This window comes from Lathamus discolor, chromosome 2, assembly GCF_037157495.1.
Source record: "Lathamus discolor isolate bLatDis1 chromosome 2, bLatDis1.hap1, whole genome shotgun sequence".
Lineage (NCBI taxonomy): Eukaryota > Metazoa > Chordata > Aves > Psittaciformes > Psittacidae > Lathamus > Lathamus discolor.
This window is the reverse complement of record NC_088885.1, coordinates 87,254,793-87,271,317: the sequence shown is the minus strand read 5'-3', so window position 1 is coordinate 87,271,317 and position 16,525 is coordinate 87,254,793. Positions and strand designations below refer to the sequence as shown.

Genomic DNA, 16,525 nt, shown 5'->3' with positions numbered 1-16,525 from the left:
GCCCCATGGGCACCTACCGGCGCCGCCCTTGAGCGGGAGGGCGCTGGAGGGGTCGCTTCCACGGTCGCCCTCGAAGGCGCCTCCTGCTCCTGCCGCCACCGCCCTTAGGCGCTTGCTTTGGGGCGGCCGCCCTCTTCGCTCCGCTCCGCTCCCCTCCCCGGCAAGGAGGAGCGAGGCTCCCGCCCCCACCTCTGGAAGAGCCGGGCAAGGCATGTGCGTGCGGGGTGGCGCCTTCCGGAGGCGCACCAAGCCCCGGGCTGGCTGCGCGGCGGCCGCGGCTGCCCGGCGCACCATGCCGCCGCCGCCGCCGCCGCGGCCCCTCCTCTCCGCCTCCCGCGCGGGAGCGCGCTCCGCTCCACTCCCCGGTTGCCTCCTGCAGCAGCAGCGGCGGCGGCGGCGGCGGAGGCGCTGAGGGAGTTGCGCGGGCTCTGCCCGATGTGGCAAGAAGCGATGATGATGAGGAGGAGACGCCGCTACCTGCTGGAGCGGGCCGACCAGGCGGGCGGCGGCGGCTGCGGGGCGAGCGGCGAGCAGTCCCGCTCCCGGGACTGGCTCTACGAGTCTTACTACTGCATGAGCCAGCAGCACCCGCTCATCGTGTTCCTGCTCCTCATCGTGATGGGCGCCTGCCTGGCCTTGCTCGCCGTCTTCTTCGCCTCCGGGCTGGTAAGAGACGCTCTCCCGCTTTGGGACCCACGCTGCCCGGCATTCCCGCTGCCGCCGCCCGGCTGGGATCTCCCCGCCCGGCAGGCATCCCCGCACTCGGAGCCCTCAGCCGAGCCCAGCCTGACCGAGCCTGGCCGTGTGGGGTGGGACGGGGCGGGCGGGAGCCGGTGCCGCTGCTCCTGCGGAGGAAAGTTGGTGTCGGGAGGTGGCGGGGTGGCGGCGGCCGGCGACTGCGGAGCCCGGGGACCCCCCGCCCAAACTTTGCTGCCCGGTGTTCTGAGGCGAAGCTGGAACGGCGGCAGCGCGGCTGATGGAGCGAAAACTGAGTCAACAAGCGCATCGAGTTTAATACACTTAATTCATTGGCTCCGCTCCCTTCCAACTGGCAGCTCGGCCGTATTGGCCTCTTCTGTGGCAGGGTTTAAATCGCCGCACAAAAATGCAGCCTGTACCAGTACCTGAAATAACACTTTTATGGCAAGCAAGCCGTAAAAATAACATTTTTATGGCAATGCTTCCTCTTTCTTCACCCCCTCATTATACCATTTTCTAGCGTTTGAGCCGTTTTCTTAAGAAAGCTTTTGGGCAGAGAGCCTTCGTTTATAAAAAGGGAGGTGAAGTTAGGGCGGTTGGATACCTTTTCTGCATGTCCAGTGCGGGGTTTCCAGCCTTTGGGAAGAAAAATATGTCACAGCAGCAGATGACAGTCGGCATCAGTTTATCTCACCCAGAAATCCGTGGCGTTTTGCCCTTGCTTTGAACGCAAAGGAAAAGCTGCAGAGGGCAGTAAAATTCTTGCTCCTTATAGAGTTTTCCTGCTGTTAGCGATTAGAGGCAGGCTGTTTGCGTTACTGTAGGCTTCTGAGGTAAAGAATGGGGATCTGAGGAGTCTCAGACTTTTTATTGGTTTTATTTATTTTTTTCCTAAATAGTGGTCTTCTGGAAAGCTTAATGTTTGTTCAACATTAAGAGTGAGGATTAGCTTGGTATAGTCTAATGGTTTCTTTTCTAGAGGCACTGCACGTAACGGTGTTTGCTTAAGTCGACAGGATTCTGCTTTCTTGCTCATGACCAAACTTTTATCTTAAAAAGTGCATGAACTGATTGAAAAGATCAGCTAAATTTAGAGTTAATTGGTGTTTTATTTGATTTTGATATTTGTATTAAATGTTTTCTGAGGTTTTTATTTAAGTTGCCATTCCTGCTAAATATAGAGCAATTGTAAAAGAGCTAATGTGAGGCCAGAAATGGCAACACCTTATAACTCAATTGTTTAATGCCTAAATGTTTCAGTTTTGAAGCTCTGTGTACAAAATACAGGTTTGACACCATATCTCATTCTGGTGTGGTGCTTGTCTATCACAGCTGAAGGGACCAATGATGGAAATGGAAGTCCGTCGAGTGCTAAGTCTGAGGCATAGTTCTGTGTGGAGGCATAGGCAATACTCACCTACAGTGAAGGCAACAGATCTTGGGCGTGACAGTATTTAGCACTAAATTTCATACCTTCATGGTACAATCTACAGCTTGTTTACAAGTTGCACAAGGTTATTTTCATAGTTCTGTTTCTTGAGGTGAATCATTCATGATAACAATGGTGGCATAACCCTGGGTCCAGATTGAAGGACGGCCAAAAGTTATGGAAACAAAACTGTGAGCTGGCTGGATCTTGCCTGGCATTGCTACTTCAGAAAGGGGGAATTTTATAGTTCAGTCTGTATTTGGAATTCCAGACATACCGGAAGAGGAAAAAAAATGCTTTTAAAACCTTTTTCCTGAGCCTTTATCTTCCTGTGGCTAACAACTGGAAGGGTGAGTGGAGAGAGAGGTGGGGTTCATCCTTAAAGTTTCCAGTCGAGGGATGAAAGTAACTTCAGGCGAAGAGAAAGCTTGCCTATACAGACTTCCAGCCACAGGATGTTGGACAAAATTCTTTGGAGGCCTGCCCAGAGTTTCACCTAAAAGCGTTTTATTCTAGCCTAGCTCTGGTTGCATTTGTGATTAAAATATTCCTGAAGGTTTAGATCTGTTTCTCCTGCACCTGAATAAAGAATACCCTTTTCATATAGCTGTACAATCTTAGTAAATTTTTTTCATGCTTGATTATATAAAAGAGGTACACAGGAGCGTCTGAGCCACAAGAATCCGTATTAGTATCCTTGTCTTTATTTTGTCTATCTAGTACGTATGTGATTGTTTTGATGGAGGATTTAATTTTGTAGAGGGGGTGCAAATGATTGGGATAGTTCTGTGTAGGTCTTGTGCAGGTCTGTGCATTTGAAATGAAAGGAAATCTTTCTCAACAGTTGTTTCCTTTAGATTTTGTCAAAGCAGTTAAGATTTTACTGAAAATTACCTAAGCCCGGTGTGGAAACAAAACTCCAAAGTGACTCACCACAACACTTGATTCGTATTTCTCACTTGTACTTCAAAGAAAAGCTTAGAATGCAGAACGTGGGACTGGACATTGTTGAGACAAGATGTATGTTCATGAAGCATGAACCACTTTTATGTTCTAGGCTTTCTTAAAAAAACCCAACCCTGAAACCAATGGAAGTGAGAGGCTTTCCTTCTGTTTTCATTTTTTATTTGGTTGTTAGAATATATCGCTGTGATGGCTGAGCTGCCTCTTTTTTTTTATTGGCAATGTATTCTTAAATGTTCCCAGACACAGCCAGCAACACAGGGGTGTATTCCACTTACTCAGCTATTTCAACCTGTCAGAGTACGAGCTGTAGCTTTCCTGATTTCAGATGAAAAATTTATAAAAGCTGTGGCAAAATTACAGTAAACAAGATTACTTACAGAGTGTGCCTGGAAATCTGATTACTATTCTTTCAGGCAATGTTCTGTGATTGTTGCTGAGAGCAGTTTCTTGAGAGATTTTGCTTTTGTTTGTTTCAGAAAACTATTGTGATTTTGATCTTTGGAATTAAGCACTCTATCTTCTCAAACCCAGAGTCTGCTTGAAAGGTGATTGTTCACAGCCTAGAGTTTAAATAATGTACTGATAATATCAACCTTTGAATTTCCTGTGTCAGAGTATCCCCTGTATTTGTCTGTACCTGGCGTGAACTGAAACTGGTGTGAACTGAAACTGACAAAATGAGATCAGTCATCCATGTTTAGCTGCTGCTTTAATCGATAGAGAGTAAATTATTTTCCCAAACCTGTGAAAGTCTTCCAGTGCTTAGAAATGCCAGGGGTCAGCTTCATTTTCTGTCTGGTTATTGTCTTGTTCTTTCAATATAATATATTAGGATAAACTCATTAGTTGCCCCCCTCTCCCTTTTTAGTACTAAAAACTTATGACTATTTTTAGTGATATCTAGAGCAGTTTTGTTTCTGGCCAGAATATACTTATTATAACTGCAATCTCATAGGAGAAAAAAAAAAGAAAAAACATTTTAAAATTCATAGTGTAAAATGTGAGTATATCCAAAATGTTTGCAGTTGTGATGTTTTGTTTCTTATGCGGGTAAACTAAACTGACTGAAAACGGGGATGATGCCCAAATTGCACAATTTATTGGAAGGCCATAACCTTCCTTTATCCATGTATTTTCTAAACATAAAAAGTGCACAGTCCATAGATACAGGCTTTGATTAAAAACTGAAGTTTGGGGCTTTCAGAATCTTTTAGCACTTGTGGTGTAAGTGGGAGAAGACCTAAGTCTGTCAAGATCTTCTTTCTGTCTCTTTTCCCCAAACCCATTGTCCACAGTTTGCTGCCTGATGTACATGTTTTCTTTTCGACTGGCCTGTGCCCCCTGCTCAAAGACTGCAATCTTGCTGTGCGGTGTTTACCTTCAACACTAGTCTTCAGACCTTATCTGTCAACTCAGATCCTTGTGATCTTGCAAAAGCTCTTAAGTTGTGGTTGTCTATGTACTGACATGGATGTGGAGCTGCATGTTTCTTGATGGTATCACTGGCCAAGTAGAGCATGTGCTGGGTGAAAAGTGCTTCTACAGTGTGGCATTCTGATGTCTTCTCTCTTCTAAAGCACCATAAGATGGCTTTGGGTTGGCTGCCTAATGATTGTCTGTTGGAACAGAGGTATTACTTATCCCCCTTACTTATCCCCCTTAACCACTTTGAAGTTCCTGAAAAGTTCCTGATCATGCAGTGATTCCTGAACTTTTTAAATGATTCATAAATTGAAGAAACTAAAGGTTGACTGCACACCTACATCACAGACATGCCCAAATACCTTCTGTAGCAAAAATGGGAGTAGGTAATCATTCTCAAAGAGGGAGTGCAAGTAACCAGGGAGGTGTACCTACAACATGGCAGATGTACCTTCTGCAGGAACTGATTTTCTGGCATCGGATTGACTGGATTTACCTTCAGCTGATCCTGCATGGAAGCAGAGGTAGCTGCCTCGTTCTGAAGGAACATATTAAAACTTTATAGCTGCCAACCTGTCTCTGTGCAAAGAGAAGAAAATCATAAGAGTCTTGTAAGCCTCCTGGGGATTTAAGTGGTATGTGATATTTCTTTGGGCCCTTGGTCAGAATGACAGCAAATCCTCCCTCCCTCTAATTGGTCTTATTCTAACAGAAATACTTGCTGCTTCTGTTAAAAACTGGATATCAATCAAACCTTTCCAGATTTTCATTATCAGAATCTCAGCTTGAAATGGAGGGGGAAAAGTCTTCCAGTTATGTGGATAAAGTAGCTTTGGAAGACATGTTCCATCATTCTCATCACAGTGTCTCAAGTGATGAGGTGTCTGCGTAACGCATCTGCTGCATGCCTCCAGTAATGTTCTCATCATTATCTGAATCTGAAAAAGTCATCTCTCCACACCAAAAGGTCACCATGCTGATGTGGTGGTGGCGATATATCCCTATCCATGAGATGCTCTGTTATAACCTAATTGCATAGAGTAATACAGCCATATTGTATGTTCATTTGTACTCTCGATTTTAGGAAATTTTTTGAGATCAGCCCTGTGTAATTTAAAGCTTGTTTTGTTTTGTTTCGTTTAAGAGCACCAACTGTCTTCCCAAAGTAGAAGAATACCCAAGGTCTGAAAGCATTCCTTGGAATCTTTGCAGACTGAAAGCAAGCCAAAGCATCTGCTATACTGTTTTCAAATTCCAGCTTATGCATTACCCCCCAAAAGAAAGCTAAGTCACAGTAAAGGTAATGAGGTGGGAAAATCCTCACTAATTGAAGGACAAGCAGAAACAGGGTTGTTTGCATGCTTGATGCTGTGGTTGTTGTGCCCAGGAGGTATCCTACCTCTTCTTAAACTCATTCTGCCAGATTATTGTTACTACCAAGATAAGGAAGAATTTAAAACAAACATTAGTGTATTTATACCTTTCTTTATAAAGAAATACCTTTTCTTTACATAATTTCAACTATAATTGTTCATACATTTCAGCTTTCACGTCCTCTTTTGAAACGTTCCATGAGGAAATCCTATGTTTCTATGTCTTGTCTCTAGGCACCATATTACAATATATTCTTACAGCTATAGTTGCTGGCTATTTGGCAGCTGTAGTTGCTAGCTATTTGATACAGTCTTAGGATATTGCCATCCCTGCCCAATGTTCCTTTCAGTAGTATCTCTGGTTGTCTGAGCACAACTTTTGTAGCCAGTATTACCTCTGTAGTTAAGCCCAAGTTTGCTACATTTTCCTGTCTGAAGCAGGAATTGCCTAGCTTTGTGTCTGGCTTCATTTCTCACTACTGCATCAGTCTGGGCCTTTTCTTGTTAATGACTCTCCCAGTACATCTGTGGTTTCTTTTAATGTTGCTAAAAGCTCTCTCATTTGCCAGTCCCTAGCAAGCCTGGAAACAGCCATGGAGACAAAGACATGCTGGTGGCATACCTGTTTTGTATCCTTTGTATTTAATAACATGAATGCTGAATAAGTACTGGATAAAACCATAGGTATGGCTATGTTGGAAAAATACTTAGCCTTGAACTGTAATCTTAATAAATTAATGTTTTGTGGATAGCCTGGCAGTGGAAAGGTTATTTAATGTCACAGATGGTCACTCAAAATTGTGATCCACAAATTCTAATCGTTAGTGCAGTTGACAAAAATGACAAATAGCATACTGACTAGAGCTGTTGTTTACTGAGGTGCAGTGGGAATAAGGCAGATGATAGATTGGGCTATGATTGTATGCTGTCTTTATCAGCGTCAAGCCAGGTATGTGGATTCACAAATCATTTATTGGCACCTTCATAGTAGATCTGCCATGGACCTGTGAATACTTGTCAGCTTATCTTGCTTAAAAATTTGTCAGTTGGTTCCAAGTTCCATGTGGACAAAGGTATCTGACCCATTTGTGGGGACCTTAGGACTGCTATAAAAATGGTGCACAGATTTCTTTGGTTGAGCCTTCAAGAGGTTGCCTGGATTAAAGACATTAACCAGAGATCTCAGTCTGCACATTTATGCTGTGAATAAGAAAGCTTCCTTTTTATAATGGTAGCAGTCACTGGAATCTTCCAGACTGCACCATGAATCAGTCCAAGATTGGAATGTCCATGCCAAATGGCATGGGCATTTAACACAGACAGAAGTGATCTGCAAATGTCTTGAGCAGCTGGGTGTGCCAGCACCATGGGACCAAAATGTAGCTAAACACCTGTAGTATTTCATCACAAGCCAAGCTGTGATCCCAGACAAACTAAGTACTGCCACAGTGGCTTCTGCATATTTCAGAAAGAACAGTCAGCTCAAGCCTTATTGATATATGATGGTGGGAAGATACCAACAGATTAAACTTCTGGACTGGGGAACTGGACACACACACACAAAAAAGTGAGTTAGCGCAGTTCTGCCCCTTTCCTTTGCCTTCTGTTTTTTCATTTGAGTGTCATTCCTGATGCTATTGAAAAAAAACCCCAACAACCAAACAAACCCCAAACCAAACCCCAAACCAAAAATAGCTCCACACATTTTCTCTTCCAGATCTTTTATTTTTATATCTTGAATAAGCAACCTCCGGACACTGAATTTCAGATGATGCTGAAAATTCAAGTGACTGTTGCACCATCTGTGCAGAGGAGTGTGAGGCTGTCTCTACACTTATCCTCCCAGTTGTCTGTTTCTCCAACCTGTATAGAAACGTTTTCTTTATCTCTTTTCTATAAACAGAACTCTTGTTCTTAGTGGTGGTTATGTGATGTAAAAGTTCCTGTCTGTTTCTGCTTGGGAGACGAGAGGAAGCAGTACCCACCAGTCTCTTAGCCTTGCCCTCAGGTCTGTTGTGTGAGCATCTACTTTTTGACCATCCATGTTTCTAGTTTCGAAGTTTCTCTAACTTCGAAGATGTGCTCTAGAGTGCAGGAGCCTCTGGGTGCATGCTCATAGTGTGCTCTGGAGGGCAGCTGAGTTGAGATATGCTCTGGCCTGGATATGTTTCCCTTATAGCTTCAGGTACAACCAGTCTGGTGTTTGATCATTGGATAGTCCCATGAGATCCCACGTGGACCGATGGCTTTTCAGAGCGACTCACTGGGGTTTGCAAAAGTAGTTAGAACTTGCTTTTTCCACCTGTCTCCTCAAGCAGATGTACTGTGTGCTGTAGAACCTCTTAAAGACCCTAAATGCTGTGGCATGCAGAGTAGAAATACCCACTGCCTGGACAAGTAGGATTGCTGTGCTTCTAATTCCAGGTAAAATTTCTCCATCCCCATCTCCAATTTACTAGTACTTTGGTCCGCCCTGCAGAAAAGTTCTAGAAAGACTAAATTCCCCCAGTTCTTTTTCCAGCAAGACTGAATTCAGGCAGAAGACTCAGACATTTTATTTCTCCTGCGAGGTGTGTTGGGAAAACAGATGCTCTTTGAACTTGGCTCAGGACCTGCGTGCTGGTGCTCCCACTCTGACAGAATCATAGAATTATTTAAGTTGGAAAAGACTCTTAATATAATTGAGTCCAACCGTTAACCTGACACTGCCAAGTCCACTGCTAAACCATAACCCTAAGCGCATGTCTTTTACGTACCTCGAGGGATGGTGGCTTAACCACTTCCCTGGGCAGCCTGTTTCAATATCTGATAACCGTTTCAGTGAAGAATTTTTTGCTCATATCCAATCTAAAGCTCCCCTGCTGCAACTTCAGGCCATTTCCTCTTGTTCTAGCGCTTGTTACTTGGGAGAGGAGTCCAACACCCACCTTGCTACAACCTTCTCTCAGGTAGTTATAGATAGCAATAAAGTCTCCCATAAGTAAAGTCTCCTTTTCTCCAGGCTAAATGACCCCAGTTCCTTCAGCTGCTCCTCATAAGTCACTCCTCTTTGCTTCATAGACCCTGGAAGGAGGTTGGGCTCCCTTTCTTTGATGCAGCCACTGTGGTGGTCCTTTGTAGTGGCACAGTGGTCTGAGCACAGCCTACTCTGGTCAAGACCTAGAAGGTGGGAGGTTGTCCAGATCAGTAACTGCTCTTGTAATCCCTGTTGGCACCCTGCTAGCTTGTGCCAGAAAGTGGCCACAGTTTCTCACTTGGGCTTTTTTGATTCCCCAGCAAGCCCAGGCAACTTCCAAATCTGACTGGTAGATGGTAGGATTTTAGACAATTTAAGTCTGTTTAGCACCGAAAGAATTTACCCATTTGTTTTTGGTTACTTTGATTTTTACTATTTTCTTACCTGTGCCTTAATGCAATGGGGTAACGATACTCGTTAAATAAGTCCTCAGCTAATGCTAAATAGAAATGTCTGTATTTGCAGAATCTTTTTTATCTATTTCCTATGAATATGTCTGAAGTTTTGCTCCTTTATAGAGCTTTTATTTGACATGGTTATATTTCAAATGTAAGTTAACTTGTTGTTACCTTTATTTGAAATTTTATCACTGTAGAAGTAATACCCATTGCAGAACATGAGCTTGATCTTGGAGTCAGAAATGAAATAAGAAAGATCTTTGGGTTGAAGTTAGTTGAACTGAGAGACATATGAGAGCGTGGAAAGTGTCCTTATGGGAGTAAACTTTAAGAACATTTTCCATGATAATATGTTTAGTAAATAATTGCAAAACCTTAGGAAGAACTTGAAAAGTAATTACACAATGACAGTAGTGACTTTTTGATATTAAAACTATTTTTCATGTTACCTTATTATGCCGGTATGTTAAATCTCTGGCATATTGTGGCAAAATCTGTTTTTAAAAAAACTCAGCAGAGGAAAAAGTCTAAGCTTACCTTTTTCTTCATTAACCAGACCTCTAAAATGAACACTGTTTCTCAATGTGCTGAATATGTGCTCCCTGGTTTAAAGGTTCTGATCCTTACTTTTAAGCAAGTTCCATCTTGACATTTTTCTTGATTACACCCAGATTCTCAAATAATTATGTCAGAAGTAAAGTGATGAGGAAAAGCCGCCTTTTAACTTCCGTATAAAAGTGACAGTCAAAATATGTAACTCGGTATTAAACAGCTCAAAGAATCAAATGAATAGACTTCCACGGGTCTATATGAGTATAAGGAAGGCCATAATTTCACTTCTGTGTTACAGTGCAGTTTAATCTGAAAAACATGTCTTTGAGTCTTGTGAAGCAATGTATTATCCATAATGTTTAACTGATGGAGCTCTTTCAACAATGACATATTTTGAATATATTTAACTGCAAAGCATAAATTTTTCATAAGCGCTTTACTCAATTTATCTTCATGTATCCATTTTTGGATGTTGCATAAATAGCAGTTGCATTTGTTGGAGAGTTTCTTTAAGATTATTTTTGAAAATAAGAGGAGGAAGGATTTTGAGAACATCTGAAAAAACAGCTAAACTAAGTTATTAAGCTGCATCTTTGGAGAGGAATTCAGAACCAGTATGTGTAGAATAAAGCATGAAAGAAGAATATGTTGATCACTACATTTACATTACAAATATTCTAAATGATGTGAGTAGGCGCTAATTAGCTGTGGAGCCTGAAATAATTAGTTTCATCAAGGTACAAACTTTTTCTCGCTTTGCTGCATATTGTCTCAGCCCTGTTCTAAAGGGACACTTCAGAGAGCAGAGTGTAATTAACTGTCATTCCTCTCTGGAACGTGGTTATCTTCTGTGGCTGCCAGCTAGTGCCATTGGGTAGGACAATTTTGTAAGTGCACCAGCTGAGTATTGTAGCCACTAATAACTGGGTTGGACCATCTCCTTTTTTCATAGGCTGTTAAATGTCTTAAAGTAGAGCTAGCCACCTTTGGTAATTGCCAGCCTGAGAGAAGATTGAGGTGGTGCTGGAGGACGAAAAGCATGACAGGACCATTCATGTTCCCTGACCCCTGTGAACCCTCTGAACGCCTGCTTATTAAATAAATGGTAGTAGGCACTGACAGATGTTATATGACATGCAGTTAATGATATTAGAGGATACAAATCAATGGAAGATAATTCGGGAAATCTGTCTATATGACAAATGAGGATGTATAAAGAAATGGGAAGAGCTGCTTACTGTTCAGGTTGGGTGCATGAGGTTTGCACAGGGCATATTCATGTGTATGAAATATACAAGCACACATATCCTGATCCTGCTAAGAATGTTTTTGGCAGGGATAGGTGTCTGACCTCTCTCCAATGGCACACAATATAGTAGAAATGATCACAGGCACACAATATAGTAGAAATGATCATGGGGTTCCCTGGCTACGTATTTGCTGCACATTTGAGTGTGGGTAGCTCAGTTAGAGGCTGTTCCCTGTTGGTCTGAGATGGACACTACCTTTAAAAATCAAAAGAGTGATATCAGAGAACATGCAGAGAAGAGAAACCTTAAATACAAATGTTACTCCATCAGTATCTAGCCACTGTGTTAGAGCTTTGACTGTCCTTAGAAACTTTTCCATTTCTTTTTCCTTCATTTGGAAGTGGTGGCGGTAGGACCAGAATTGTTTAGTGTTCATCATGCATTGAGGTGGTATTATGATGTTCTCTCTTGTTTATTCTTTTCCTATGTTCTACATTTTGAGTTGGTTCTGACGGCTGGTGAGCAGCAAAGTGATGTTTTCACAGGTCTACCTATGATAAACATCAGATAACTCCATTTCTAAGTGTTAATAGTCAACCAAGAGCCTGTTGTCGTGTGTATAAAATAAGAATTGTTTTGTTTGAGCTGTATTACTTCATATACATGTCCCCTAAAATTCATCTGCCATTTTCTCGCTCAATAGTGACTATTATGAGATTCTTTTATAATTCTTCATAGTTGGCCCTTATCTTTTTCAGATTGCTATTCACCCCTTTTCCCAAGTTGTTTATGGATATACTGAAAAACATACACCCTAGGATTACTGAGGACTTTTGTGGGTACTTTGGGACCTTTGTTTTTAACAAATTTTCCCAGGATAGATACCAGACCTATTGGTACTTCCCTCAGTCTTTGGGAGGGATCCCAGGGGAGACTGGAGTCACTTCATATTCCTGTCTTTGGATACTGGGTACTTTTGGGTAGCAGTTATGTGTTGCTACAGTTTAGCTATTTCTTCTTTGAGTCCCATTGGCCTTTTCTGGTGAACCTTATCTGCTTGTGGTGGTTCTTTTCTCTCTAATGCCTTATACTGATACTTCAATTTGAGACAGATCTTCTGATGTGTTCCCCTGTATAAAGTATTTTGGAATGAGAACTACCACATGCTGAGCACAGATACAAAAAAACACAACAACCCAGCAACCCATTTCTGCTACAGTCTGCTCTTCTCTAGCTGTTCTTTTTAGTACCTGCTTCATCTGTTTTCTTAGAAATCCTTTATCAGGCTGCCAATTTCTGATTAACTTTCAAAAATAATTATTTATTACTTATTTTCATGCTCTTAAAAATGATTTCTCAAGCTCTTTTCTTGGCTTGCATTACTGAGTCTTTATATTAATCCTGATAAATTTTATGATCCTTTTTATTATCCTTTTAAAGATAGTTTTCAGAAACTTCCTTGCTTGGCTGTTCAGGCATTCTGGTTGTGTTTTGGTCTTGTTCAAGTAGTTTTTTGGGAATTCATTAGCTTTTGGCCTGTGCCTCTGAGTTTTACAGTGTCTTGAGGCCAGCTACAAAGATTTTAATATGTAAACTTCTAGCTCCCCCTTTCAATTTTAGCGTTTGGATTTTGTCTTTCATTTGTTTGATTAACAAGCTTTGTCAGTGTTAGAAAGCAGTTTCTCAGTAGTAATATTTTATGAGCCATGTTCTTTCCACTTCTTGAGATTAGATTGAGGGTTTCTCTTTCTTTGGATGAGTGTTTGTTTGTTTGTTTACATCTTTGTTTTGTTTTCAGCTGTGCATGAGACATAGGCAGTGGTCTCAGCTTCCGTCTGCTGTTGTGATCCTTAACCAGTCTAACTGAGTCACTGAATTATCCCTTGACCTGTTGTGTTTTCTTCTTTAACAGGCTTTCTTTTCTCTGCGTTTCTTAGAAGCTCAAGTAGTTTCCATCCTGGTTGGAGGATGCCCTCTAGGTCATTCTTTTTTCTTTTTTTAATAAGCGTTTTGGTTCATAGGAACTTTATGTTAATTGTTGATACTCCTAGGTTGTTAATATAAACCTTTCATCAATCCCCGCTGAAGTGTATGGCTTTCAGGCTTTTCTACTTTGTCAGTATTCTCCTGGTGGTCTTCCTTCCACCAGTTTTCAGTAAGACTGCTGTATAAATACTGTTGCTTTAACAACAGGCATTTTAGTTCTTCCATCTAGCTTCTTAGGCTTTTGGTGTTTATACAGAAGAGCATATGCTTTCACTTGGGTGTTTTATTTCTCTGCAGAATTTTTTGAAAATATCTGTCCTGGCTTTTCTTTGCCGTTTTCTTCTAGCTTGAGTTTAATCAACTTATGTGCTTTCCTTTAGTTGAGATGTACAGGTCTCCAAGACATTAATGCTTCTTTTAAACCACATACTATGTTTCTATAACTTCTTCAGTTTTAATGTTTTCTGACGACCTTTGAGGTGCCTGCAAACTCATTCTTTTCTTGTTTAGATTAAACTTGGCTACCTTCTAGAGGCTCCTTCCCTATTCCCAAAATTTCCCCATTTCTTTGAATTCCTTAACACATTTTCTTAGCTGCTTATTGAACCTTTGCTTGTCACCCTGTCTCTGTTATAGAATCATAGAATAGTTAGGGTTGGAAAGGACATTAAGATCATCCAGTTCCAACCACCCCTGCCATGGGCAGGGACACCTCACACTAAACCATCCCACCCAAGGCTCTGTCCAACCCGGCCTTGAGCACCACCAGGGATGGAGCACTCACAACTTCCCTGGGCAACCCATTCCAGTGCCTCACCACCCTAACAGGAAAGAATTTCTTCCTTATATCCAATCTAAACTTCCTCTGTTTAAGTTTTAACCCATTACCCTTTGTCCTATCGCTACACTCCCTAATGAAGAGTCCCTCCCCAGCATCCTTGTAGGCCCCCTTCAGGTACTGGAAGGCTGCCATGAGGTCTCCATGCAGCCTTCTCTTCTCCAGGATGAAGAACCTTACTAATTTGTTTTATATTTACATTTAGAAAGCGTTTCACTGATCTCAGTAAAAAGTGATTTTAATAGGAATTTGGTATAGTAAATAGTTTGAGTTAATGCAAAGCATGTGATATTTCAGATCCCAGCAGGAGTCCTCTCTATATAGATTGTTGAACTCCAGTAGATGAAAAGAATAAAGTAGCAAAAGAATGAGGTACCATGTTAAAGGATTTTATGCTAAACCCAGTATTTTAAATGTTTGTTCCTTTTATAGAGTACTTTGTCAGGCTGTATGGTTTTATATAAACCAGTGAAATGCTTTACAGCAGCTTTGTTGTTTAAAATTAAACTGAGGGCATGGCATTATCTGGAAAAGGAGAGAACAGGATTTAGAATGAGAGAAGGTTGTGGGTTTTGGAAAAAATGAAAGTGATTCTTCAGATTTTAGTGGTGATAAGATTATCACATACTCCTGAAGAATTTATGGGGTTGGGAAAATTTCTAATAGTACACTTTTTAATTTTTTCAGTAATTAAAAGACAGCAAGACAGAAAACGCTCAGGAAGACAGATCTGTCAGGCAAGGCTTACCTATTGCAGGCTTAGCCATTATTTCTGTAGTGTCATGCTGGTGTTTTAATTCCATTATCTCTGGTAAATTTTAATTTCTGAGATTATAAAAAAAATCAGGAAAAGTGGTGGGTTTTGGTTTGGTTTGGGATTTTTTCCTGCCTCCTTGGGAAATGGTTAAGGTAATGGGATAGTCAGACTTCAGAATTTGTCTTTGCATCCAACATCATCTTTTAACCCACTGATGGTTGCAAATATCGATCAAGAAGCTGAAAGTTTTAAATGTCTTTCTCTCAAAGTTTTATAAACATTTTATAAACATTTATTTCCTGTGAAGCAATAGGGTAATCCTGTTAAAAGTAGTTTCCAAATAAACTGCTACCTTCCAAGCCTGCTTTTGTTGACCTGACATTAATGTGTGTTTTAAAGGCAGGATTGTGAAAAATCCCCCTGTACACATTCAGGCTTTCTGGAAAGGATCCAAATTGTAATAACAATTGTTTTCTCATATTTTTTAGTTGCCTAATGTACTATTCTGCCTTCAAATTTCAATTTTCCTTCAGAATTCACACAGTGTGTGGGTGCGAGCAATCAGCTTGTGACACTGCAAGCAAGTTATTGTGTAGTCAGCTCAAAGAGGTGATGTCCCACTGCAGTCAAGGAGGTTGCATACAGTTACCTGTGAGGAGAAGCTGCTACATTGTGGTCTGTTTTTTTCTTTTTTTTCTCTGCACATATTTAAATGAAAAAAAAAAAAAAAGGCAAAATTGTGCAGTAGGCAACAAGCGGAAGGGAGAGAGTGGAAATGAAATTTTAAATTTAGCGATCAAAATGGCTCAGCTAAGAGTTGAGATCAGCATACACTTAAAAAAAGGAAATTGACTGATTAGCTGTTACTTTGGAACAAAGATTTTGATGGATTGATCGAACGATAGAATACATATAAAAATATCTAGCTGTATGAGCATACATATGCTCTAAACTGCAATCTAAATATTGTTGATGTGTTATGAAACAAGATCATTCTAGAAAGCACAATACTTTTATATTTTTACTGACATGAAGAAGTGTACTGTTGAAATGCGTGTGGATATTCATGCTAGTGTGTGTGCAACATCATCATTATAATTGAAATACCAATTTGCCGTCATTTCAATCTGTGGTTTTCCTGAGTCTCGGCTTCCTACAGGAGCTTGTGGATTCCTGCCATGCTGTGACCTGGACTGCATAACAGATGGTGTTAGGAACTTAATGTTGTCCTGTCACTGGCAGAGGGTCTCATTTCTCTGACCTTGCAAGAAGAGTTTTGCAATGCCACTTAGAAGTGCATAAGTCAAAGGCTGAAGTTAAATACATTTGGTGTTATCTGGGCTGACACTGGTAGTGGCAGTATTAAGTCAATACACTGAAACAAATTGCAGAGATGGGAATGATCAAAAATCACAAAATTTGGAGACATAAATCAGTAGCTCTTACTACTATTAGTTAGGTTTTATATTTTGTCTTGTACTATGCAAGATTACATGTATCTTACTTAATACTGCTCATACTCACGTGGTCACTTATCTCTATGCCTAACTTTAAGCCTGTAAATTTGTTTTCAGTAAAACTACCAAGTGCTTAAAAGCCTTCATGAGTGTATTTAATATTCGGAAGATTAGCATTTGCATTTCAAAGTTAGCACCATCTCTTACAGCTTCTTGACTCTTCTTTTGCTCATATATTTGATCATCAGTGCTGTGATAATTGCTGAAATGTGTGACTTCCTATATTTAAAAGGGAAGAAAGAAGAACTGAAAGATGGGCTGGCTTTTGTCAGGCAGGGTAGGGTACATGAAAGATAATCTGCAGTCTGCACAATCAATCAGA

The 16,525-nt window shown here is 41.1% G+C and overlaps 1 protein-coding gene across 2 annotated transcripts in view; it reads left to right on the top strand.

The window, feature by feature from the left end:
- Positions 1–402: 402 nt before the first annotated feature.
- ADCY2 (adenylate cyclase 2) overlaps positions 403–16,525 on the top strand; it is a 214,993-nt gene continuing 198,870 nt past the window's right edge. For both annotated transcript variants that reach the window (XM_065667665.1, XM_065667664.1), the window contains exon 1: positions 403–666. In XM_065667665.1, the coding sequence (XP_065523737.1) occupies positions 436–666 (231 nt within the window). In that variant the 5' untranslated portion in view covers positions 403–435. The remainder of the gene's footprint in view (positions 667–16,525) is intronic.